This window comes from Cyprinus carpio, chromosome A25, assembly GCF_018340385.1.
Source record: "Cyprinus carpio isolate SPL01 chromosome A25, ASM1834038v1, whole genome shotgun sequence".
NCBI lineage: Eukaryota > Metazoa > Chordata > Actinopteri > Cypriniformes > Cyprinidae > Cyprinus > Cyprinus carpio.
This window is the reverse complement of record NC_056596.1, coordinates 2917829-2943727: the sequence shown is the minus strand read 5'-3', so window position 1 is coordinate 2943727 and position 25899 is coordinate 2917829. Positions and strand designations below refer to the sequence as shown.

General features: G+C 32.8%; 1 protein-coding gene across 1 annotated transcript; it reads left to right on the top strand.

Moving 5' to 3' along the window:
- Positions 1–995: 995 nt before the first annotated feature.
- LOC109051070 (mitochondrial glutamate carrier 1-like) lies at positions 996–18757 on the top strand. Its single transcript, XM_019068609.2, has 11 exons — positions 996–1218; positions 9571–9729; positions 9913–10038; positions 10112–10167; positions 10267–10357; positions 11803–11860; positions 14103–14163; positions 15811–15958; positions 16050–16204; positions 17435–17510; positions 17651–18757. The coding sequence occupies exons 2-11, from the start codon at positions 9710–9712 to the stop codon at positions 17802–17804; spliced, it is 945 nt and encodes a 314-aa protein (XP_018924154.2). The 5' UTR covers positions 996–1218; positions 9571–9709; the 3' UTR covers positions 17805–18757.
- The last annotated feature ends 7142 nt before the right edge of the window (positions 18758–25899 follow it).

Here is a 25899-nt window from a genome sequence, read left to right as displayed (position 1 = left end):
TTAAAATATATATTAAATATTATATTATATATGTATATATATATGTATATATATATATGTATATGTATATGTATGTATATATATGTATATATATATATATATATGTATATATATGTATATATATATGTATATGTATATGTATGTGTATATAGTATATATATATATATATATATATATATATATGTATGTATGTATATTAAATACCACCACGAGATAAATTTATAAATAAAACCGCATTCTCCATAAGAAGGTTTTACAGCTCATATAGTTTTACAATTCAAATTAAAATATAAATACGCGCACACACACACACCCATATATAATATTCATGGTTGGGAGAATGCTGTGTTATATGTAAGAGAAGTTGGGAGTAAAAGGTGCTTATTTACATAAAAATATACTAAAAAAAAACTTTAAACAAAAAAAAAACCAAACTACATAAGTAGTGCGATATGACTAGGACAAGGACGGATCTCGTGACAAACATCCAGAAACACCATAATAAAAATACATGTTCTTGACGGATCTCCTGTTCATCATTATGAACATCTGCACAATCCAAATTACTAGATTAAATTATTAAATCAGTGATGTTCATTCTCCTGTTTTCTTTCCCAAAAGTGGGGAGTATTCCTCGATCCAAAGGGCGCTCCATCATCATCCCTTTTTGATGTAGTATCCTTCCACGTGTTTTAAAAGGTCAGTTACCCAAAAATGAAAATAAGCTTGTGTTTTACGCACCCCCGAGGCATCCTAGGTGTATATGACTTTATACTTTCAGACGAATCCAATCAGTGTTATATTAATATTGTCCTGGCTCTTCCAGGCTCTGTCATTGCAGTCAGCGGGTCATATCGCACTACAAAACAAGCTAATTTCATTTTTGGGTGAACTTAACCCTTTAACTCAAGGTCACCGTTGCGTCACGCCGATGACGTCAGCACGCATTTTTTTTTTACCTTTGCTTAAGCAGCAGAAAAAAATCTGACGGCGCCGTGACAGCACGCGCCAGCAGGCGGCGACCGAAACACGGGCTTTCTCCCGTCCTCTCCTCCTCCTCCTCCTGGCGTGTCGTGCTTTTACTCCCTCCTTTTCCTCCAAACACACACGAACGCGAGTAACACCGGCAGGTTTAACTACAATCTCACCGTCACCGGAGGAGGAACATCACATGAAGCCATAATAACCCGGAGTAACGGGACAGAGCTGCAGGATCCGGTATGTACCGCGGTTAGGCGCTTATTTCTTTGACGAGCATTTGTATCATATTAATATTGACATTTGTTTTGCGCAGGAAGCTGATAAAATAGTATTATTCGTGATCTGATCGGTCACCGTGTTAAAGGTTATGTCAGTCAGCGGAATAAACAGAAATAACGGTAAAGCGGTTTAAATAATGTGAAGCGGCGGATCGTTTCCCGTTATGTGGAAAAACACGGTTCCCCATCGCGAGAAGGCGTCTAAAATAAAACGTGGCGGATCAAACGGTAACGTTAATTAGGACAGAAACGAGAACGCGCGTCTTTGACAGCTTTGTTCATTCTAACGGCCGCGTTGCGCGCGCGAACATCTGTTTCGCGTCATACAGCGGCGCGCGTTCCGTCTGCGCGTTTCTGCACCGTCCGTCCCTTAGTAAATCGGGATTGATGCCCGCGGGATTAACCGAGCCAGGGCCATTAAAGACGAACGTTATGTCTGTGCGGATCTGCAGCGGATCATCAGCAACATCAGGGCGCTGCGGCGCGCGCGTTCTAGATGCGCCGTGCGCGCTCTTGAGCCTCTCCTGGATTTGAACGGGATTCTCTGCAGAAGACACAATCAGCGACCTCGTTCACATCCTGCAAATATTTCTTCTCTCTTCTGCATATTCTTGCAGTTTTTGTGTCCTTGGACTAAAAGCAAACAACCTTTACAAAAAAGTGCTACAGGATCATGGTATTTTGGACATATTACCCTGAAATACCATGTTAATAACATAATACATGAATTTTAGTACCATGGTATATTTCAAAATACCATAGTATTAGCATTTTGAACACCATAGTAACGATATTGATTTAATTTTTAAACATGACATTGCATTATAACAATAATGATTTAATTCAAAGAATACTGTCAAAGAATACTGTTACACACACACTACAACATTTTAAAAAAAAACAATGTATACCATAGTACTTTCTCTGTAGGTTACTTCAAATCATCAAAGATGTTTGCCGTTTCTAATCTTTACCTTCCCGATGTGTGTCTTTCAAACACAGTCTGGCCTCAGGTGAACTTTAGTGTAATTTAAACCACTGCTGGCAGGGCAAAGGTGAACGATAACTAGTTAAGAAGAGCAGAACGCCTCACAGATAACAGATTTCTTGTAAATTGTGCTTCAGTCACAGTCGTGTTAAGATTTTCCCAGAGTATCTCACTCAAATAATAGAGTACATTTTAAAAGAATTTAAATAATGTTATTTCATTTTCACTGTGCCTGTGTAATTTAATTTAAATATAACTCTGTGTTCACCTACACACAACCTTCTTTAAACTCTCTCCGGCTTAATAGTGAGCACCGTGAGAGAAAGAGAGAGTGAAACTGCATACGGTCTGAACACACACACACACACACACACACACACACACACACACACACACACACACACACACACAAACATACACAAATATATTATATAAAAATCACTCTCATCTTATCGTTCATCTTATCATTTCTGCACACATTGATTCACCCACACACACATACACACATATATATTATATAAAAATATTGAAATTAATAAAAATAATAAATTATATATTTATTTAATTTTTTTTTCTAAATGATCAAATAAATTATATTTATAATTTATTTGATCATTTTGTTCTATCTTTCTTTCTATATTTACATATAAATAAATGACATAAATATTTTATTATATTTGTTTTATCATATTTTTATTGTATACATATAATACAATTTTATATTATAAAAAATAAAAATAAAATTGTACTATCTATATATCTATCTATCTATCTATATATATATATATATAGTAAAACTATAAAGAAATAAATATAATAAAATATTTATATTTATATTTTCTATATGTATATATGTATATATATATATATATATATATATATATATATATATATATATATGCATGCATGCATGCGTGTATGTATGTATTACCATTAACTTTTTTTCTTTTATGAAACTGATGCATTTTTGTGAATTCATTCATTTCAACTGTTCATTTCTATAAACCTGTTCATGACTCAATTAACTGATCTTTAGATTCATCACTTAAAAGTGTTTTTGCAGAAGCCATGCACGGAACAAAATGTAATAAAATGTATAAAATGCATAAAAAAAAATCATCATTTCCACAAAAAAAATAAGAAGCACAACAACTTCCAACAAACATAAAAAAAAAAAAAAAAATATTTATCAACAAAAAAAAATTAGAATGATTTCAACAAATCTGTTAAGAGCATCATTAACAATAATATTCCAAATAATATTAATTTGAACAATATTGTTCCCATCTCACAGATTTAGTCCTAAACAATATAACTTCTGAAAGTCAAATGATTTAAAAATGAGTTCAAGCAAACCATTAAAAATGAGACATTAAGATCCCTCTAATAACTGACTATAGTCTTTATGTTATTAATATGTGTCTGCTCCTGATGCATCTCAGTATCACTGTAATATTTGCTCACTTGGATGCTGATATTTATTCATTTGTGTTTGTTTTTCAGTAGCAGCTAAACGCAGTATATGGTTGTTCAGTTTCACTCTCTGTCATGTGTGGTGATTATAATCAAGCACAGCCGGACTATTCTGGGTTTGAAGCACAATGTAAAACCTCCTGAGATCAGACACACAGCCCTCAGACTGAAACCATGACAACAGGCCTGCCGAGACCCAGATGAGACGGTACGGCAGATAGAAACACTGTAAATAACATCTGTTATCAGAGTCAGAAGAATGACGGGGAACTGTCAACAGCTGGAAAAAACAGGAATAATTCATTATTATTCAACAAGGATGCATTCAACTGATCATGCGTCATAATTTCCACAAAAACATTAGTCAGTACAACTCAACATTGATAATAATCAGAAATGTTTGTTAAGCAGCAAATCATCATATTAGAATGATTTCTGAAGATCATGTGACACTGAAGACTGCAGTAATGATGCTGAAAATACAGCTGCGCATCAAAGAAATAAAGTGCATTTTTAAAATACATTTAAATAAAAAAAAAACAGTTTTAGACAGTAATAATATTTCACATTATTATGGTTTTTACTGTATTTTTGATCAAATAAATGCAGCCTCAGTGAACAGAAGAGACTTCTTTCAAAAACATTAAAAATTCTGAAACTTTTGAACAGTAGTGTATATATTTTCAGAACCAAATAGTGTATTCTTTATGACTTTAGGAGGTTCAGAATCGTGTTTTTGTTTTAGCTTGATAGTATAAATCAGTATTATTTGTATTCTTTGCACAAGAAATGTTCTTCTAAACTCCTATGGAACGAAATGAGGGATGACTTTCCATTTTAGGCAGTTTTTAAGAGCTTCTGTTTCTTTAGAAGCTCTAACTATCTTAACCGAGATGATCTACCGGGTTGAAACCAGACACAGTCATTGGTAGATCAGCTGATGATCGTACATTTCGGAATAGAATTATCTTCCAGCTTTTCCAGAAAGAAACGGTGGCGACTGATTGTGAAGTTCTTGGCTTCAACAGCTGCCTGTGATCTCAGGTCGGCTTCACCTACTTTCTTCTCCTCCTCTTTCCCTCCCTCCATCTTTTCTCTCCTCCCACCCAGCTGTCTCCCTTTACAGCTTCCTCTTCTCTCTCTCTTTACACTCCTCCATCCTCACTGATTCTCTGCATCTCTCCAATTGGCAGAAAAACAACATGTTAATGGGTGTATTTTATAGCTGACCTCTGTGTTTATGTTTTCCTTACAGAAAAGTACCAAAAAACAAAAAATTTTTAAACCATAAAACAAACTACAATTTTTTTAGAATTTTTTAATTTTTTTGATTTTTTATTTAGTAAAATTCATGTTTGGTGTCGGTAAGAATTATTAACTTTTTTAAAGAAGTCTATTCTGCTCACCAAAGCTGCATTTATTTGATCAGAAATACAGTAAAAATGGTGAAATAGTATTACAATTTCAAATAACTGTTTTATATTTTAATGCATTTTAAAATTTCATTTATTCCTGTGGTGCAAAGTTGAATTTTCAGCATCAGTACATCATTAGAAATCATTCTTATACGCTTATTCTTATTATCATCAATGTTGAAAACAGTTGTGCTGCTTCATATTTTTATGAAAACTGTGATACATGTTCAGGATTCTTTGATGAATAGAAAGTTCAAAAGAGCAGAATTTATTTGAAACAGAAATTTTGTAACATAATAAATAATTTTACTGATCACTTTAACACATCCTTGCTGAATAAAAGTGTTAAAGTGTAAAAAGTGTAAAATCCCCAAACTTTTGAATAGAAGTGTACTGTATGTAAGACAAAATATGAGTGATGAATGTCTTACTATTGACTGTTAGTCAGCACAGGTGTGTGTATGAGCAAATTAGCGCTGTACGTTCATTAGTCACACACACACAAATGACGGGTCTGATATCTGCTGTAAGACGTGGAAATCTCTGGCACTCAATCATAGGATTTTCAAAGCCTTTTTCAGTCCATTTCCATGGAAACTATCTCATTTCTGTTGTGTAGAAATATTCAGACTCGCCCTTGCTGTTGAAGCATGAAGATCAGAGCAGCATTAGATGGTTGTTGATATCATGCGGCGAGTGTTTTCTGTTTTTTCCGATGATATCCAGAGTGTAAATGAGTTCAGAGAGCTTCATTGTTGGTTTTAAAAAAGCATGTACATATTTTCTGGTGCATGCTGGGTGCATTACACGTCTTTAAAGTGAGAAAGTTGTTCAGGTGCTTACAGTGGTAGCCAGATAAATGCTGTTTGGTTGGTCGGTTTGGGTCAGTTATGTGTGAGACTAGTTTCTGATTTGATTTGATTGTGCTGATTTTTAGACACAGACAGACTTCATTCTCGTCCTGCTGTCACAAGACCAAACCACTGAATGCACAAAAACATCATTCTCAGCTTCTTCTGTTCCTCTCTGGACTGAAACTGAAAGCTGAACAGTAAACGTTCATTGCTCAGATGTAGCTCTTTCTTTGCTCTGGAGACTATTTATTTCAAGTATTTACTTTTTCTCAGATGTTTCATATACTACATTTGATGACATGCACAAAAAGTATAGAGCAGTGTTATTTTAGGATTATTTATATACTAATATAACATTTATGAATATTTTGAATTAGCTATTTTATATTTTAATATGTTAGTTTTGTCATTTTTATTAATTATTATTATTATTATTGATATTTCTGTTTAGCTTTAATTTATTAAACTTATTATTTGTAATTTTAGTACTTCAGCTTAAACTTAAATATTTCAGCTAGTTTCCCAGTCAACGTTTAAAAAATGTAAAAGTTTAAAGCTTCTTAAAAGTTTTTTTTAAACTAGTATTTATATTTTATTTTATTTTGTTTACTGATTTTTAAATTGAATATTCTATTATTTATTAATAATTTTGAATGAGCTCCTAAAATGAATTTTCATCTTCATGCTTTTGTCATTTTATTAGTTTATATATATATATATATATTATTATTATTATTATTTATTTAACTTTTTTTTTAACTTTATTTCATTTAATTATTATTTTAAGTAATTTTGGACCTCAAGCTTAAACTTGTTTATCTCATTTAGCGGCAAAGGCAACATTTCACATTTTTAAAGTTTCTTAAAAGTTGTTTTTGTTTGTTTGTTTATTTTTTATTTCATATTTATATTTTATTTCAGCCTTATTTCAATTACCTAAATATATTTCTATAATATATTATTTATTAATATATTGAATTAGCTTAATTTTTTTTTTAATTTGAGTAATTTTGTAACTGACATTTTATTAAGTTTATTAGCATTGTTACAGTCCTTTTAGTACTTCAGCTCATACTTATTTACTTCATGTTTTGTAGAAGTAATATTTTATTTTATTTCTACTTTACTTCAATTACAGATTTTTAAACGTTTAGCTTCAGTTGTAGGGTTCCTGGATTCCTGGATAGCAGCTCAGATCATTTGATCTTGTGGATTTGTTGAAAAATGTCTGAGGTCATATTGAGATCTTTGACTTTTGATTGAGACTTTGGCACAATTTGAGACATTGAGATCTTTTCTGAAACTCCACAGGAGAGATGTACTGAAGTCTTTTCTCAGGAGAAACATCTAAGAAGCAGGAGATCTCAGCAAAAGTCTCCATTTCGTTGTTGCTTGACCTTCGTGAGCCTCAGAGACTTTGCAAAATATATTTCATATCTGTGTTATTCACTGAGAGTAGGAACAGTGTGCCAGTCAAAACAGACCTGATATTCTCTGGGATGAAGAGGAAGTCCTGCTGAAAGCACCATGAGGTTTCGAGCTGGTCCAGACTGGTTTGTGTTGGTTAGTGCTGATCTAACAGGCTATATTTCTGGGTCTGGGCTAACTCTCCTGAGTGAAGGAAAAAGAGGAAACCAGATAGAGAAAATGCAGAATTGAAGGTAGATGAGTTCAGTCCAGTCAGCAGAAATCAGGAAACGCATGAGTGGAGAGCAGGACGGAGAGAAGGAGGGGACAGAGTGAGAGAGAAGAGCTGATTGGCTGATCGGAGGGGAGGAACGAGGGAGAAAGTCTGATCGTCTTGAAGTCGTTGAACTTAAAACACACACACATGTTCCTCTCAGACTCCTCCTGACCTTCTGCCTGTTTATCACGAAGATTACATGACCATCAAAGCTGCTGACAAACACTGAAATATGAATATAGAGAATGCTTTGGGTTGTCGGTCATGTGTTTCATGGAAAATGCTTTAGGGTCAAGGCATAATTCTTGTAGCTTTAATTCTACACATTAAGGAAAGTTTCAACAGCAAGAGGAAACCGCACTAGCTTGAAGTGCTGCCACCAAAGAGATTGTAAAAGTGCTTTCCATCAGCACCAGTGTCAACAAATTTCAGTTTATCACTTTAATGTACATTTGCATAACATACTGTATGTATATTGTATATTGTATATATATAACCTATTTCAGTTAGTTGTCAGAGCATTTCTAATTTTGATTTTATTTATATTTAGTAATATTATTAATTATTAATAACACTATTTTTATGTATTAATATTATTTATATAGAGCACAAAATATCTGTTTAAAAAGAAAAACAATATCAGAGCCATGGCAGTGTTTTTTTAGTATTATTTATATACTATTACAGTATTTAAAAATATTTTGAATTAATATAATAATAATAATAATAATATTTTGAATATGATATTTTTATATTTCCAGTTTTCATTTTATTTTTTAAGTATTTTTTTATAGCTCTTATTTTATTTGCGTTTAGTTATCTTAATACTTCAACTTTAACTTCTTTCAGCTGTCAAAGCATTTCTAATTTTTGTTTTACTTTTTTTAAGTTATTCATCTAATATTTGTATCTATTAATATTATTATTAATAATAATAATAGTAATTGTTAGTATTGTATTTATTATTATATTATTAGGTTAGTTGTTAAAGCATTTCTAATTTTAATAAGATTTTTTTCTGTTTTTCATTAATATATATATATATATATATGTATATTATATAATTAATAATATTAATTATCACTGTATTTATTTATTTATTTAGTTAGTTAGTTATCTCATTAATTAATAGTTAAGTAATAATTAAATCCTTTTTTATTAATAATTATAATAATAATAATAATTGAATCTGGTTTCAGTTAGTTTTCAGTTTTTCATTAGTTTCTAATAGTCAAGATGAAAACCGAACAGACTCTATTTTCTCTCTTAATCCATTTTTCTGTTCTTATTGCAAACAGTATGTGCGTGTTATTTCAAATAAAGCTAATGTTCGTCTTCATAATCTCTCAAAGTTGCTCTGAAATGACTTTTTTGTTTGTTTTTTATAACTCTGGCCTCTTATTTTTCTACCTCTTCTCATTTAGAGATCATTTATCATCATCCCGTTAATTACCAAAGGATGAACTCAAGTTCTGCCCTGCATTTTGTGTTTCAATCAGAAATGATATATTACTAAAGTAAATATAGTTTAAAATAGAGTTGACACCAATTTTACAGAAAACAGCTTATCTGTGAGACAGACGTTAGGTGTGTGTGTGTCGTGAATCAGACGCCATGAGCTTTTTTAAACTTACTGTGCATCCGGCAAAATGTGAGAGGAATAAAAATAAGACATCGAGAGATGAGGCGAGAGATGAGGCGAGGAAGGAAAGAGTGAGTCCAGTGTGAGGAATTTCTGGAGTCAAACAGTGAGAGATGACACCTGTATCAGAAACACACTAATGTCCCCTCTCTCTCTCTCTCTCTCTCTCTCTCTCTCTCACTCACACTCTCTCTCTCTCTCTCTCTCTCTCTCTCTCTCTCTCTCTCTCTCACTCTCTCTCTGTGTGTCTTTCAGAGATCTGCCAGAGGACGGTGAATGGACTGAGATCCCAAAACCAAAAAATCTGCAAAGAAGTGCACTCTTTCGCCTTAAACACACACACACACACACACACACACACACACACACTGAAGACGTACAGGGATCCAGATAAATGGCTGACAAACAGATCAGGTGAGTTTTTTTAATTTCAAGTATCACTACTTGGACTTGGTGTTGAACTCTTTTGACCCCAGAACACCCTAGCAACCACTCAGAACACCTTAGCAACAGCATACTAAAGCCCTAGTACCCACCCACTTGAGATGTCTTTACGAGTCTCTTTTATGTCTCGTCTCCGCTCACGCTTGGCTCCAGTTTGCCTGCCAAGCTAATAAACGGCGGTGTGGCGGGACTGATCGGCGTTACCTGCGTGTTTCCCATCGATCTGGCCAAAACCCGCCTTCAGAACCAGCAGAATGGATGCCGCCTCTATACCAGCATGTGAGTGTTCAAACAGACGAGTCGAATCTGGTCATTACATTCACTTGTGCATCATATATACTGTGCCCTGCAGGTCAGACTGCCTCATGAAGACCATCCGGTCAGAAGGATACTTCGGCATGTACAGAGGTTTGTCAGACTTTATGTGCTCGTAAACTAGTTAATGGTCAACTAAGAGATTCTTTTGTGAATGATGTCATTGAGAATGTATGCTTTTCTCTCTCTCAGGTGCGGCGGTCAACTTAACTCTCGTCACTCCAGAAAAAGCCATCAAGCTTGCGGCAAATGATTTCTTCAGATTTCACCTCTCTAAGGACGGGTGAGACATAAACACACACACACACACACACACACACACACACACACACACACACACGCGCACAGAGTAAACATACAAATCAATATCAGCATGATGACTAGCTCTTTGGGCTGACTGTGCCCATTCACACACACTGACACATCATCTGGCCCGACACACTGTGTGGGTTCATTCCTGGCCTTCAACATGTCGACAAACATTTTTAATGTTTAGATTTTCATCTAGTAATTACATTTCATATACATAAAATATAAAAAATAGAATATAATAAAATAATATGCTAATAAATATTTTATTTGTTATTATTATTGTTTCTATATTTAAATGAAATTAATAATTTTAAATTATAGTTAAAATATAATATTTATTGCTATATGTATTATATTATAGTATTATATTATACTTATTATATAAATTGTATATATTTTGTTAAACTCCAGTTTTTTTTCTTTCGTACACACACACACACACACACACGTATATTTATTTATACTTTATTTTTTATTCATTTATTTTAGACTTTATAATTATATTGAATTGTATTATATTATACTTATATGTGACCCTGGACCACAAAACCAGTATTAAGTGTCAATTTTTTCGAAATTGAGATTCATACATCAACTGAAAGCTGAATAAATAATCTTTTCATTGATGTATGGTTTGTTAGGATAGGACACAATTTGTCAGAGTTTAAACTATTTGAAAATCTGGAATCTGAGGGTGCAAAAGAAAATCTAAATATTGAGAAAATCAACTTTAAAGTTGTTCCAAATGAATTCTTAGCAATGCATATTACTAATCAAAAATTAAGTTTTGATATATTTACAGTAGGAAATTTACAAAATATCTTCATTGAAAATGATCTTTACTTAATATCCTAATGATTTTGGTCATAAAAGAAAAAATCTATAATTTTGACACCATACAATGTATTTTTGACTATTGCCACAAAAAAAACCCACAGAATTCACACATCTTATAAACACAAGACACACATAAAAAAACTCCACAAACACCCACACACATCCAAACACAAAAACGCATATTATAACCATCTTAAAAAACAAAAACACACACAATACCATACCGTGGTATTACCATCTTATACAGCTACAGTAGTGACATACCGACGCTATCAAACATCTCAATATTACCATCTTATACAGCTACAGTAGTGACATACCGACGCTATCAAACATCTCAATCAATTCAGCACACAGTATCACGTTACCAGACCCACATTAATATTAAATGAGGGTGGAAGCACACAGACAATACCCACAATGCCTTGCTCTGTGGCGTCTCCATGGCGACCGGAAATGGCACCGGTGAATTATTGACCGCTGAGTCAAAGTGTGAATTATTAACGACCCTCGGTGTGTGTGCTGATAATGAGAGCGGCGCTCACACACACTGATCGTGCTCCATCTCTCGCTCCTCAGGCAGAAACTCACTCTAGCGCGAGAGATGCTGGCCGGCTGCGGCGCGGGGACGTGTCAGGTCAGTACGCAAACACACACAGCCTCCATTAATAGATTATTTTATTCAGGTGTGCACACAGATGATTCAGCAGCAGACAGATCATTGTGTCTGACTCTGTAATGGCCTAAGAGACAAAACACAGATGCATTAAGGGTACAAGCACACTCCCGTCACACGAGCTCATCTGCCACAAACAGCCTTTGTTGAGCACAGGTGCTCATTCAGAACCAGCTCTGCTTATTATACTGGAGCTGAGTGGTTTTCATGATGTTCGATTCGTTAATGTGCATATTCTTCCACAATACGATCCTAAAATACCCCTTTTATACAGAAATCATCTGCAGAAAGTGCCACAGGTTCCTCAGATTAATGAGGCAAATCCAAATACACATATATACATACTTTGCATTAAAATATGATGGATGAAAAGCCAAAGATATATATATATGTATAAACCATATACATGCTTTATTTGCTAATATTTTGAATGAGCTTTTCTTTTTAAAGCTTAGTTTCATTTTAATGATCTTTTATTCATTTTATCTTCTTGTGCTTTTGTCAATTTTATTAGTTTTATTTTATATATTTCTATTTAGCTTTCATTCATTTTTCTTTCAGTTTTAGTAACTTAGTACTTCATCTTAAACAAATGTCAGGTAATTGCCAAAGCAACATTTTTAGTTTTACAATTTTCATTTAATTTATATTTATATATATTAATTTATAATTTATATATGATCTTTATTTCATTACATGTATGCATATATTAAAAAGCAATATGTAGTTTTAGTAATAATACTTAATCTTAAACATTTTTCATCTAATTATTTATTTAATATAAGTATGTTATATTTTATTTTGTTATGTATTTTTCTATTCTATATAATAATTTTATTTTATATATACATACACTTTGTATATATATAATATATAAAAATGTATATAATATAAAATTATTAATTAAATTTGTATATAAAAAAAAAAAATAAAAACATAAAAAAAAAAATTAAATATTCAAAATTAATAATTTATAAATCAATTAATAATAATAAAAAAAAATAAAAAAATACAATTATGCGTATATATATATATATATATATAAATTAAAAAAATTTAATATGTAATTATTGATAATTATAATATATATTAATAATAATAATTTATATGATGTAATGTTTTCATTATATATAAAATTAAAAAGTTAAATCATTCAAAAAAACAAAAATATATATATGTATATATATAAATTAAATAAACAAAACCATTCATTATATATAAAATTAAAAAGTTAAATCATTCAAAAATACATAAATTAAAATCTACAATTAAGACGCAGTGAACGCAGAATATATTTTAACACCCCAATATTTGAATTTAACATTTAGTTGAGGTAACATCATGTAACACTCAGACGTTGAATAAATATATATTAATTATTGATCATAAAATCAATCAGCACAGAATATTTATAAATAAATTGAAAAGAAAAAAGAAAATAAAGTGGCCGGAGTAGCACAATGACTAAATTTACATCGTAGTGATCCAGTCATGTGACTTCTCAGAGGTGATCAGCTTCCTGTCAATAAACAGGTTTCCAGCATGTGGGATTAAATGATGGGATTACAGCAGACTCTGGATGAAGACTGACATGCTGTTTCCAACCAGCGATATCTCACTCCAGTGATCCCATTAGCTAGTGCTAGAGTCAGGTTTGCAGTGACTGGGGGAAGAACGGACAGTAAAACCACCCTCAAGCCCCTTCAGATTTGATTAAACGTGTAATTGTGTCTCCAGTGACAGCGGCGCTAGCGCACATAAACACGTCCCCCGTGTCGCCTTCATGTTGCTTCATGTTTATGCTAATCTAACCTTCACTCAGGTATATGAACCTCCTTCAGCTTCTTTCCATAATATGTCACAGTACAGAAGTAAAATGAACCTTAGCATGTAGGAGGATATGCTAATTGTATGTTTTTGTTCCTTTTTGAGATAGTAATAGCATAAAGTACAGGCTTTCAGATGAGGCTCCGATACGCATAATTATGGCACGCTAAAGGAGAGGCGTTAACATCAGTGTAAAATTACAAAACAAGTGTCTGTACTACCAGTTGAACCATCTGAGTACAGCTTTAGTCATCAAACCTGGGACTTCTTACTCGTCGTAGTTTATTTAAACACGCGTGTGGTCCTTTAAATGTGCTTGTTCTCGTTTTCATTGGTTCTGAGGTTTCCTCTAACCGTGTTCTCTGTTGTGTTGCAGGTCATCGTTACAACACCAATGGAGATGCTGAAGATTCAGCTGCAAGATGCCGGAAGAATCGGTAAGAATCTGGACTAAAAAGAGGAAGAAATGAAGGGAGGTGAAGTGAGAAATCAAGACACAGGAGGAGAAGAGAGACGAAGCACTGCCACCTTGTGGTCACATTTCTCTCTGTACATTAGTGTCAGATGTGTAATTTTTGTACATTGAGCAGTTTATTTATTTGTGTACCATATATACATATATATATATATATATATATTAGTATATAAAGGTTTTTTTTTTCCCCCCAAAATACTGAATATTAAATATAAAAAATATATATTTTTTCAGTACAACAATACAATTTAATATTAAATTTTTTCCCCCCAAAACAAAAAAAATGAATAAAATAAAAAAAAAAAAATATTTTCAAAATTATCATAAAAAATTTCAAATTAATTTTAAATATAAATTCTTAAAATAAAGAAAATAAACACATAATACAAATATTATTATAAATACTGAATATTATTTATTCAGTATATTACATATTATATAGATTTTTTTTCATATTATATATCCCCATAATTAATATTACTGAGATTTTTTTCCCCTTTTTAGATTTTTTTTAAATATTAAATATTTTGTTTTCTTTTTAAATAGTAAATATTAAGTCATTGTCATTCAGCAGTGCTGAATATTTTTTTAAAATATGAATTTTTATTTAGTAAATAAATATTAAATTGATTATTTTTCAGTATTTGAAATAACTTAATAAAATATACATAGATTATGACATATAAAATACTATTATAATCGAATGTATATGACATATTATAGATTTTTTTTTTTTATATTAGGTTTTTATTTTCTTTTAAATATTAACATATTGTGTTTTCAATTTTTTTTTCAAATAGTGACAGTGCTGAATATTTTTTTAAATACTGAATATTTATTTAGTACATAAATATTATATTGATTATTTTCAGTATTTGTTTTTTTATATAAATATTTTTTATTATAATATTTTACATAATATCTTTTAAATACATAACTATACATATTATTTTAAAAATTTTTTTTCAAATACCTAAAATAAAGCAATTTACAAAATAATTATTAAATTTTAATTTTTAAACGTTTATTTTATTTATTCAAAACAGTTTTATTTTTTAAAGGTTTATTTTATTTATTCAGTATAAATATTATACAGATTTTTTAACGTTTTTTTTTTTTTTTTTAAGTGAATATTTAGTCTAGTCAGTGGTAAATATTATCAATGCATTAAAAAGCTTACTCACATGTAAAAAAGCTTAAAACATTTAATGTATTCAAACAAATTATTCAAAGCTACCAACCAATACTCATGTAAACTAAACTAACCAATAAACTCATTTTAAAATCCTACTAAAAAAAGAATACACAAATAAAAGAGAGCTAAAGTGTGATCCATTAGGCCCCAAGCTCCAGCTCTAATCAAACACACAGTGTGATCCATTAGGCCAGAGTTTAGCTCCAGCTCTAATCAAACACACCTGCCTGAGGCTTTCTAGTGATCCAAAAGACATTGATTAGCTTGTGCAGGTGTGTTTGATCAGGGCTGGAGCTAAACTGTGTGCAGTGTGCCCTCCAGTGTGTGACATTCGCCCAGCCGTGCATTAGTCCATGTAGTTGTAGTGTGAGGCTGTGTGTGTGTGTGTGTGTGTGTGTGTGTGTGTGTGTGTAGCGGCTCAGAGGAAGCTCATGCCTCAGGCTGTGACCCCCGGGGGCCCGGTGGAGCTGAAGTCCCCCACGGCTATGCAACTCACCAGACAATTACTGAAGGAAAAGGGCATTGCGGGTCTTTACAAGGGCCTGGGAGCCACGCTGCTCAGGTTGGGGAAAACACATGCACATCTATTCCACAATCAGTCGTCAGAACGCAGACTCTCAGAGAATCTCAGCTCGTGTTTTCTCTCCCTTCAGGGATGTCCCGTTTTCTGTCATTTATTTCCCTCTGTTTGCTAATCTGAATAATCTGGGGAAGAGAGGAGCCGACGGTCCCGCTCCCTTCTACGTCTCTTTCATATCGGGCTGCATTGCGGGCAGCACAGCCGCCGTCGCCGTCAACCCTGTAGATGGTGGGTTCCTCTTCACTGATGTTCCTGTATCCTGATGCTCTGATCCAAAACCTAGTGAGCCGCCTACATCGAAAGCATTTTAAAGCATCCTAGAAATATTTCTGATGCAAATGCTGTACCACAAAATTAGTTTCGGCCTAATTCTGCAGTAAAGGCAATCTAAAAATGCACTGAGCTCAGTGGAAAATTATACACTAAAGATCAGGGGCAAGGCAAGAGAAATGACAAATACAATTTTAATCAGTGCTTAAAATATCAATAAAAATAGTTAAATGTATTAACCTAATTATAATCAATGTAATTCTAATCTAATTAAACATTTTCAACATTCATTTTTTTTTCAGTTAAAAAACTAAATATTTAGTACTGAATACTTTTTCTGATTTTTAATACTAAATATTATTTATTCAGTATATTAAATGTATTGATTTTTATCTATTTAAAAAAAATTAAACATTAAATAAAAAAAAATATTAGATTAAACATTAAATAAATTTTATATAATTAAAGTCTATTTTTGTTAGTGAAAACGAAAGATTTTTCTGTTTATTTTGTATTTTTTAAATAAATAGAATAGAAAAAGTAAGCTGAATAGTAAATATTGAATATTTTTCCAATTTCTTTTTTTTAAATACTAAATTTTAGTTTTTGTCTACTTTTATTATTGAATATTAAATATTATAAATGTTTCAGTATTTTTTGGTCTATCATTTATTACTAAATATGAAATATAAAATTTTTCCATTTTTAAAATACAGAATATTAGATTTTGTTTATTTATTACTGAATATTAAATGTTCTTCAGTTTAAAAAAAAGTATATATTTTTATAAATGTTGAATATGAAATATTGATTCCTTTCAATATTATTTTTTTCTATATTTAAATGCTAAATATGAAATATTTTTGGCAATGTTTTTTTTTTTTTCATTTTTAAAATACTGTATATTAAATGTTGTAGATACATGTGTGATACACATTCTAATGCAAACTCTGTTCAAAACAATATCCAATCCTACCCTCAATTGAATCTATTCTCACCTAAAATATAACAAACCAAACACATTCAATCTCCATCACTATCAGTATGCTAAGTAGGCAGTATGCAGTGAAGCAGCTCGCTAGCTTTTGGAACGGAGCCTGTATGTTAGCAAAAACTGTTGTGAAATGCAAAAAGCAACATCTGTGTGTTTTCCTAACTGACCGTTGAACCGGCTTGTGAATGTTTCAGTGATAAAGACCAGGCTACAGTCGCTAACACGAGGGAGTAAACATAAAACTTACAGATCGACTACATACAGCAAAAGGTGATTTGAATTTTATTGGCCAGTGAGGTCATCAGGTGACCTTATTTCATCAATACTACTGATTTCAGCAATTCGGGTACAGAAAAGACTGGAAGTACAATACATTTTTGATCCATTGCCAATTTTCCATCTGATCACAGGAAGATATTACGCCACGAAGGTCCCACTGCTTTCCTGAAGGGGGCGTACTGTCGAGCGCTCGTCATCGCACCGCTCTTCGGCATCGCTCAGGTGGTCTACTTCCTCGGCGTAGGCGAATACATCTTGAGCTATCTGCCCAAACGGAACAACTAACCACCCTTCCCATCATGCATTGCACCAGTCCCCGCCCCCTCTCACAGGTCGTGATTACCGAAGGATCAAAGCGTAACGTGGACCAGTCTGACTGATTTTAATCGTTTGCTGTCGTGCCGTTTTTGTTCAGTGCGCCGTGTGTTTTTATCTGAATGTGGTGGTTTTAATACTGAGCGTATAGTGAGGTTGTGTTTGCCGAGTTGCCTGTATTTTGTCTCGTCCGGTCTCACACTGAGACAAACATGATGTCCTTTTATGAGCATTTAATCGTTGAGCCAGTGTCCAATCACTGACATTTAAACCGTAAAATCGATGATCAGTCATAACACGATCTCGTAGAGCTCTTGTTAATTATGTAGTGAAATATCAACCCAACATGAAGCTCTTTTTAATTGTTAATTTCCTGGAACACGAGGACACGTCGTGTTGATTAGTTTGCCCTTTACAGTAGCTGTGTCCGTCTTTCTTACGACCAGCTCTGAATGCTTTCCTCTGGGCTCAGAATGACCTTGAAGAAAAGTGGAAAGACTTGGAGAGTGTCTGACCTGAGAGCTGCTTATCTTTGTGCCCGGGCAAGACTTTATTCAGCGTATGTTTCAAAATGACATGTTGGCTATGGAGGTTAATTCAATTAATTTCTCATAGACATATCAGTGAATGGAAAATGTGACTTGAAAGCATCTCTCAACTTGACCAAATCAGAATGGAAATGCCTTCGACCCGGGGCGTAGCAGGCATTAAAACTAATGTAAAGTTCCCAGACTTTGGGAGATAATCATTATAGATTAAGAGATTCATTTTGCATGGCCACAACACAAAGAAAATTAATGTGAATGTTTTTTTTTGCATATCAGACTCATATCTGTTCTGCTGTTTGTAGACTGAACAGCAAAATTAGCATTAAATATGATCTTAAACCTCATTCAAACCACATTTGTAGATGTTTTTATGATTAATAAAAAAAATATTTTTTTACCAACAAGAATTTTCCTCCTCATTTAGGATGGGATGCATATGTGACGAATTGTGCAGTAGATACTCAAATCATTAAATACCAGTGATGTTACTGTTAACTAAAATTACAATTATTAAAAACATTTTTGTTCATTGAAATAAAGCTCAAATAAAATAAAACAGAAATATTAGATGGAAAAATTTAACTAAATGAAAATTAGAAATGTTTGGAATTCTGTTATATTATTGACAATATCACAAACCAAAAAAACAAAAAAAAAAAAAACAACAATATCACAAACCAAAATTACCAAAAATGAAACTAAAATTAGAATGAAAACTGAAACATTTTTATAAAAAATGAAAGCTAATTCAAAATATTAATACACACTATAAAAGTATGAGAAATGTTGCTTTTCGAATAAAAATAAATGAAAACTATTTGGAATTATTTAAAAAAAAAAGATACAAAAAATAAACTAAAATGAAAATAAAACCAAAATGAGTTTTATAAAAATAAAAGCTAATTCAAAATATTAATAAAAACTATAATAGTATATAAATAATTCTAAAATATCACTGGTTCTCTCTTACGTATTAAATCAAATTAATTGGAACTTGGCGAACATCATGTGACCTAATTAATATTCATGAGCAATGCTAATGAATTTTATATTGTGTCCCACCCACTTTTAGCTACTTACAGATTTCCGGCTACAAAAAAAAAAAAATATTATTCTATTCTGAAAACATTCGCAGCCCTTAATGCAGTTTGTTGGTTCATATCAGTCAGATCAGATATGAGAAATAACACTAATATACTAAATCAACAGAAAAAGCGCCAAAGTAATCTGCATATCGATTGTGAGACCTGCCCTGTGAACCTATAATGGGTGGAGCTACTAATCATGAATATCAATGCGTTTGAATGCTTTCCCATGGTGCACCATCACCTGCAGTGCATCATGGGAGATTTTATTAGTCATTCCTGTTTGTTCAAGAAACCGAAAAGCACAGACTTCAGATGGAAGTCATATTTATTGCTAATTCTGATGATATATGTGATGTGAACTCACTATATATTTCTATGGATAGTTTTATTAGTGTCTGATTGTTTATGTGATCATCGTTGAGTACTGTACATATGCAGAGGATATTATGATTATGTTTTTGTTTTGTATACGATGGCTTCTTTGCACACCTCCCCCGTTCCTTCTCTTTATGTTTTTGGCATCTGGAAGAGTTAATATGCCAGTTTACACTGTTTGAGCCGGACCTGTAATGAATCAGTGTTGGATTGGTGAGCCTGATGTTCACGCTAGTGTGCACTACCAAATGAACCGAACAAACCCCAGCGCTTTCCGGCTGAAGTTCTCGTTTACTTGACGCGGTTTGTTTTTATTTCTCGCAGCCTTTCAGGCTAGAGCGAGATAAGCGCTGCGTATATGTGCAATGAAGAGGCTGACAAACAATCCAGTCTTTCATACTGCCAAACGATTCCTGACCAAATCCCTGCCTGGAATACCTCTGTAACCTTTCCCAGTTCATGCATTAGTACACTGCTTCTCTAAACTCGTCTGGTTTATATCATCCTGCGGTTGAATATACACTACTATTCAAAAGATTGGGGATTTTTTAAACACTTTTATTCAGCAAGGATGCATTAAATTGATCAGAAGTGACAGTAAAGATGTTTATAATGTTACCAAAGATTTGTTTCAATGCTGTTCTTTTGAAATTTCAAAGAATATTGAATCAGAGAATCTTGAAAAAAAATCTTGAAAAAAAAAAATCTATCGTAGATTTCAGGAAAAAAATATTAAGCAGCACAACTGTTTTCAACATTGACAATAATTTTGCCAAAAAATACTGTTTTGAACGTTCAAAGAATCCTGAAAAAAAAAAACCGTAAAATGATACTAAAAATTAAAATCAGCATGTTTTCAACACTGATAATGATGGAGTAATGATGCTGAAAATTCAGCTTTGCGTCACAAGAATAAATTACATTTTAAAACACATTAAAACTGTAAACAGTTATTTTAAATAGTAATAATATTTCACTGTTTTTACCGTATTTATGATCAAACAAATGCAGTTTTTGTGCACATAAGAGCCTTTTTTTAAATAATATTTAAAAATCGTACCAACCCAAAACTCTTAAACAGCAGTGTACTGTAAGATGTCACTAAGGAATAGTAATTATCTTGAGGTTCAGAGGGTTTATGGTGCTGTCTAACGAGTAAACATCTCTAGTCTCGGTGACCATGAACTTTATGCCATTTGAAACTGTTCAGATGCTCTTATTTATATTTTAAAGGTCATAGGTCAGACTTTACGAGGTCAACGCGTGCACAACCCTTCTGAGCGGTTACCTCACACATCGTTAATTGTTTAAACGAGTGCATATGGTATTAAAATTGAAGTATGTTTCATGCCTAATCTGACCTTAATGACCTTGTTTTGCCTTGTATTCGTTTCGCCAGTGTGTTTTTGCTTACATTTTTTCCTAAACATTCCAAAAACTAACATATCTTGAGATCTGTAATTACTTTTATTATTTCCTGTTGTTTTGTGATGATTTATTCTTATTTAGACTGTTTTTGGGTCGTACCTCTGATTTGCATTGTGTTTTCTCAGCTGTGAACTCATAGTGTTTGTGAACAGTGGTGTATTGTGTGTGTGTGTGTGTGTGTGTGTGTGAGGGGTCAATTGTGCGCACGGGTTGTGTGTTTCTTTGCCTTCTTTAATGCAGCAATCCCTCCTTTTCACCATCTGTCCTTCTTCCTTACGCTGTACTTGAAGGAATTAGACAGCAGGTGGCAAAAAAAATAATAAAATAGCATCGATGATTTTACAATCCAAGCACAAAAACAGATCTGGCACAAGCGCAATATTCACATGGCCCTCTGATATCGTACAATATTCAATATACTAGACTACACATATTATAAACAATGTATCGGCTGTTTGTTTCGACAAACCAGAGAATGTATCTTTGAATTGTATAATCGATGTAAATTGATAGTATTCAGTCTTATTTAGTAGTAAATTAGATGTTAGATATTTGTGATTTCACTCTTCATATAATGAAGAGTATATATATATATATACAAGGACCAGCACATATTTATGCAATAATTAAGAAATAATTAAAATAGGCACGGTTGAGTCTCATGAAAATATGCTCTGGTGTAAAATAATATTTTAAAAATTTTAAATGAATAATTTGAATATATATATATATATATATATATATATATATATATATATATATATATATATATATATATATATATATATATATATATAAATGTATGAAAAAAGTTACAACTTACTAGTTAACTTTACTAGTTTTTCATTTTAACATTATTTTCATGACAGTAATGTTTTGCCTAATTGTCATGAAAATAATATTTAAAAAATTATAAAAATAACCTAAAATATTATTATTATTATTATATTTTTACGTGAGGAAAATTAAAGACTTTTTGAAGGAACCGTTAATATTTTTTTGCATTGTGACATTATTTTCATGACAGTTACTATAATACAGTATTTTTTTCTTGTCATGAAAATAATGTGAAAAATTTATAAAATAACCTAAAACTGTTAATTTATTATCATTATTATTATTTTTTATGGAACCTTTAATATTTGTTGCTTTTTAACATTAATTTCATGATAGTTACTGTAATATAGTATACAATACAGTATATATTTTTGCTTTATTGTCATGAAAATAATGTAAAAAAAAAAAAAAGTTAAAATAATCTAAAAATATTTTCTTTATTTTTTTAAATATTTGTTTTACATAAAGAAAATTAACACTTTTTAGGAACCTTTAATATTTTTGCACTGAGACATTATTTTATTTATTTTTTTTTGGTTAATATATTTTTTTTCTTTCTTTATTTTTTTTTTTTTTTTAATTTACGTAAAAATTTGATATATTAATTGATATCATTTTTATTTTATTTACTTATTTTTTGGGATGAAATATGGCCAAAAGATGTTCTTTCTTGAGATTTTTCATGAGCCTCACCTGTATTCTCCATGTGGTTCAGTCATGCTGCTGTTGAGCTGTAGAGTTATAGACAGAACCTCCTTCCTCCACGACGCCTTTGCTTTCCTCCTCTGAGAGGAACAGTGCAAAAACGCACTTTAACTACACACACAAGTACGCAAAATGCACAATGAGGCCCTTCCTGAAGAAAATGTCAGTCTGTATGTGGAGACGCTGTGAGTGCTGCTGTGAGTTTGTGTGTGTGCTGATACACAAACAGCCACATGTGTGAGACTGAAATATGGCAGTTGTTTTAATCATTGTTGCAGATACAGAAGACACGCTGATCTTGTTGAATTCCTTGTCACAGATTGTTGTTCAATAAAATGAATTTGTTCATAACGGTACCTTGTGCCTGTATTGCTTCTGTCTGAACGATGAAATCATTTTTTATAGAGTTATAAAAGTTGAAAAGCTACTATCACTGTGCAATGTAATTAATGATCTTACATTTTAGCACATGCATATAAATGTTAATTGCTTCCTTCAATCTAAAACGTTCTATGTTTTAAGAAATGAAGTGTTGCTAAATGTGTGTGCGTTCAGTCACGTCAGTAGTCTAGAAAAATCATTAATTCCCCAAAAGAGTAAAACTGCAAATAGTAGAAGTGTTTGCATGTTAGAAATTTGTTTTAGTCGATTTGTTTAGTTTAAGAGTCTTTACTCGAGGTCGTGTAGTCTGTGCAGTGCTCGAAGCGGCCGCTGGGTGTCGCTGCGGTGCTAATCTAAATAACTCCTCTTCTGTGCCTACGCCATAATGATGAAATATGAATTACGTGATTCTGTGAGACACTGCAACTCATAATATGAACCATTATTAAACAAGAACAGAACTGAGGGTCAGTCTTCCAAAACGCATTAATTCTTCAACAAAAAAACAACAACAAAAGCTCCCCAGAGTTTGTTTCTATACTTGTCCAGTAGTGGTGACTGCTTTAATGTGACTTATACGTGAATTCGATTTTCCTTTCCTCCAGTGTACTTTAGGCTTTAGGTTTCCTATTGACTGTGGTGAATGCCACGCCGTTGTTTACTACGGATCTCATTCACTGCATGCTCGCCCTGCGGGTCACAGTATGCACATTTAGACTACTATAAGTGCATTCTGGGTGAATACAAGACAGAGAACATCACTGCTTAGTTTAGATTGATGCTTTAGGGTGAGAGGCTTTGATACCAGGAGTATGAAATAATATTACACAACCCACGAGTACAAGCTCTTAAAGGGACAGTCCAGCTAAAAATAACCCTTTTGTTATTATTTTATCATGCTGATGTTCTACTACACTCCTGTGCTGTTTTTTAAGAGTGAAACGCAAAAAGTTTCATACTTGATGCTTTAAAATAACGTGGCAGAATACAGGTTTCGAATGACACGACGGTAAGAAGTTATTATTATTTCAGTAAATTCCTTTAAATGCCAAGAACATGAGAGACTGAGCTCACATTAAACATATTCTCTGAGCATCCACCCTGATCTATTATTAGTCCATCTACCACTCAAACACACACAGAGAAAGAGCAGTTAGCATAAGTGAAGGCAGAAGAGAATGGACAGAAGGATGACCATTGAAGCGAATGGAGGATGTGGAAGAGAGAGAGAGAGAGAGAGACTGGTAATGTGTATATAGGCCACTAAATCAATGGGAATCAGGTTTTCTGAGAGGAGAAGACAGGGATATTTATAGAGAGAGAGAGAGAGAGAGAGAGAGGAAGCAGATCCATCTGCACTGACTGAACAGATCACTAGAAAACCCAATAAACACACATTTTTAAACCCTTACTAATAATTTCTTAAGTGAAGATACAAAGCCACCCGACAGCTTACAGCAGTAGCAGCAGAGATTACAGTAATGAGCCTAATGCATCACGCTCACATTCATTAACGGCTCGGCAAGCATCACATACATGTGAAACTCTGCCATTTTACATTAAATGGCACATTATTCAAAGGTTTTAAGGTTATGTCAAATAAACTCAAATATCACAGTGCAGACAGCTCTGTCAGTGTGTGCGGCAAACCATTAATCTTCATATACTGCTGTTTCTGACTTGAACATGTTGCATTTTTAATTGAGCTCATGTAAATGCTGATTTTTGCATGAGATCAGCAGAATGAATTATGGGTAATTACTGGGATGGGGGTTAGCATCTCCATTCTTTTTGGATCAACACACTAGATTGCTGGAAGATGCTGAATTCACATTATGAATACATGTCTGACTTATATTTATTAGTAATGTTTCGATCAAATGACCATCCTCAGGTTTACAAAACACAAATTTAAAAACAACTCATGGAATAGTTCACCCACAAACAAAATTGGCTGAAAATGTACTCACCCTCAGGCAATGCAAAATGTAGATGAGTTTGTTTCTTCATCAGATTTGGAGAAATGTAGCATTGCATCACTTGCTCACCAGTGGATGCACTGCAGTGAATGGGTGCCGTCAGAATGAGAGTCCAAACAGCTGATAAAAATATCACAATAATCCACACCACTCCAGTCCATTGTCTATTGTGATGTTTTTATCAGCTGTTTGGACTTTCATTCTGACGGCACCCATTCACTGCAGTGCATCCACTGGTGAGCAAGTGATGCAATGCTACATTTCTCCAAATCTGATGAAGAAACAAACTCATCTACATCTTGGATGTCCTGAGGGCGAGTACATCTCCAGCAAATGTAAATATTTGGACGAACTTCCTTTAAGACTAAAATATGCAACAAAACTACATGCCTACGCGCTCAGATGACAAGGTCGCCGTAAGAGCAGCACATGCCATCCGGACACACTTCATTGAGCATCAAGTCATCCTTACGGCAGTTTTATTAAAGACATAACAGACAACCGTAAAGGTTATATATAAGAGCGTTATTATCTGTGCTCTGTTCACTGAGGGTCCCGAGGGGAAACCTGCTGGATTTATTCCCCGCCCCGTACACTTAAATAAATCAAATTAGCGTTTACTGTTTCTTAATCGAAGCTTGTGGATCACACGTGAGCCAAACAAAACCGGTTAAATCTGTCTTTCCTACTTTAGTGTCAACCGCTCACCTCAATCACTGACCTT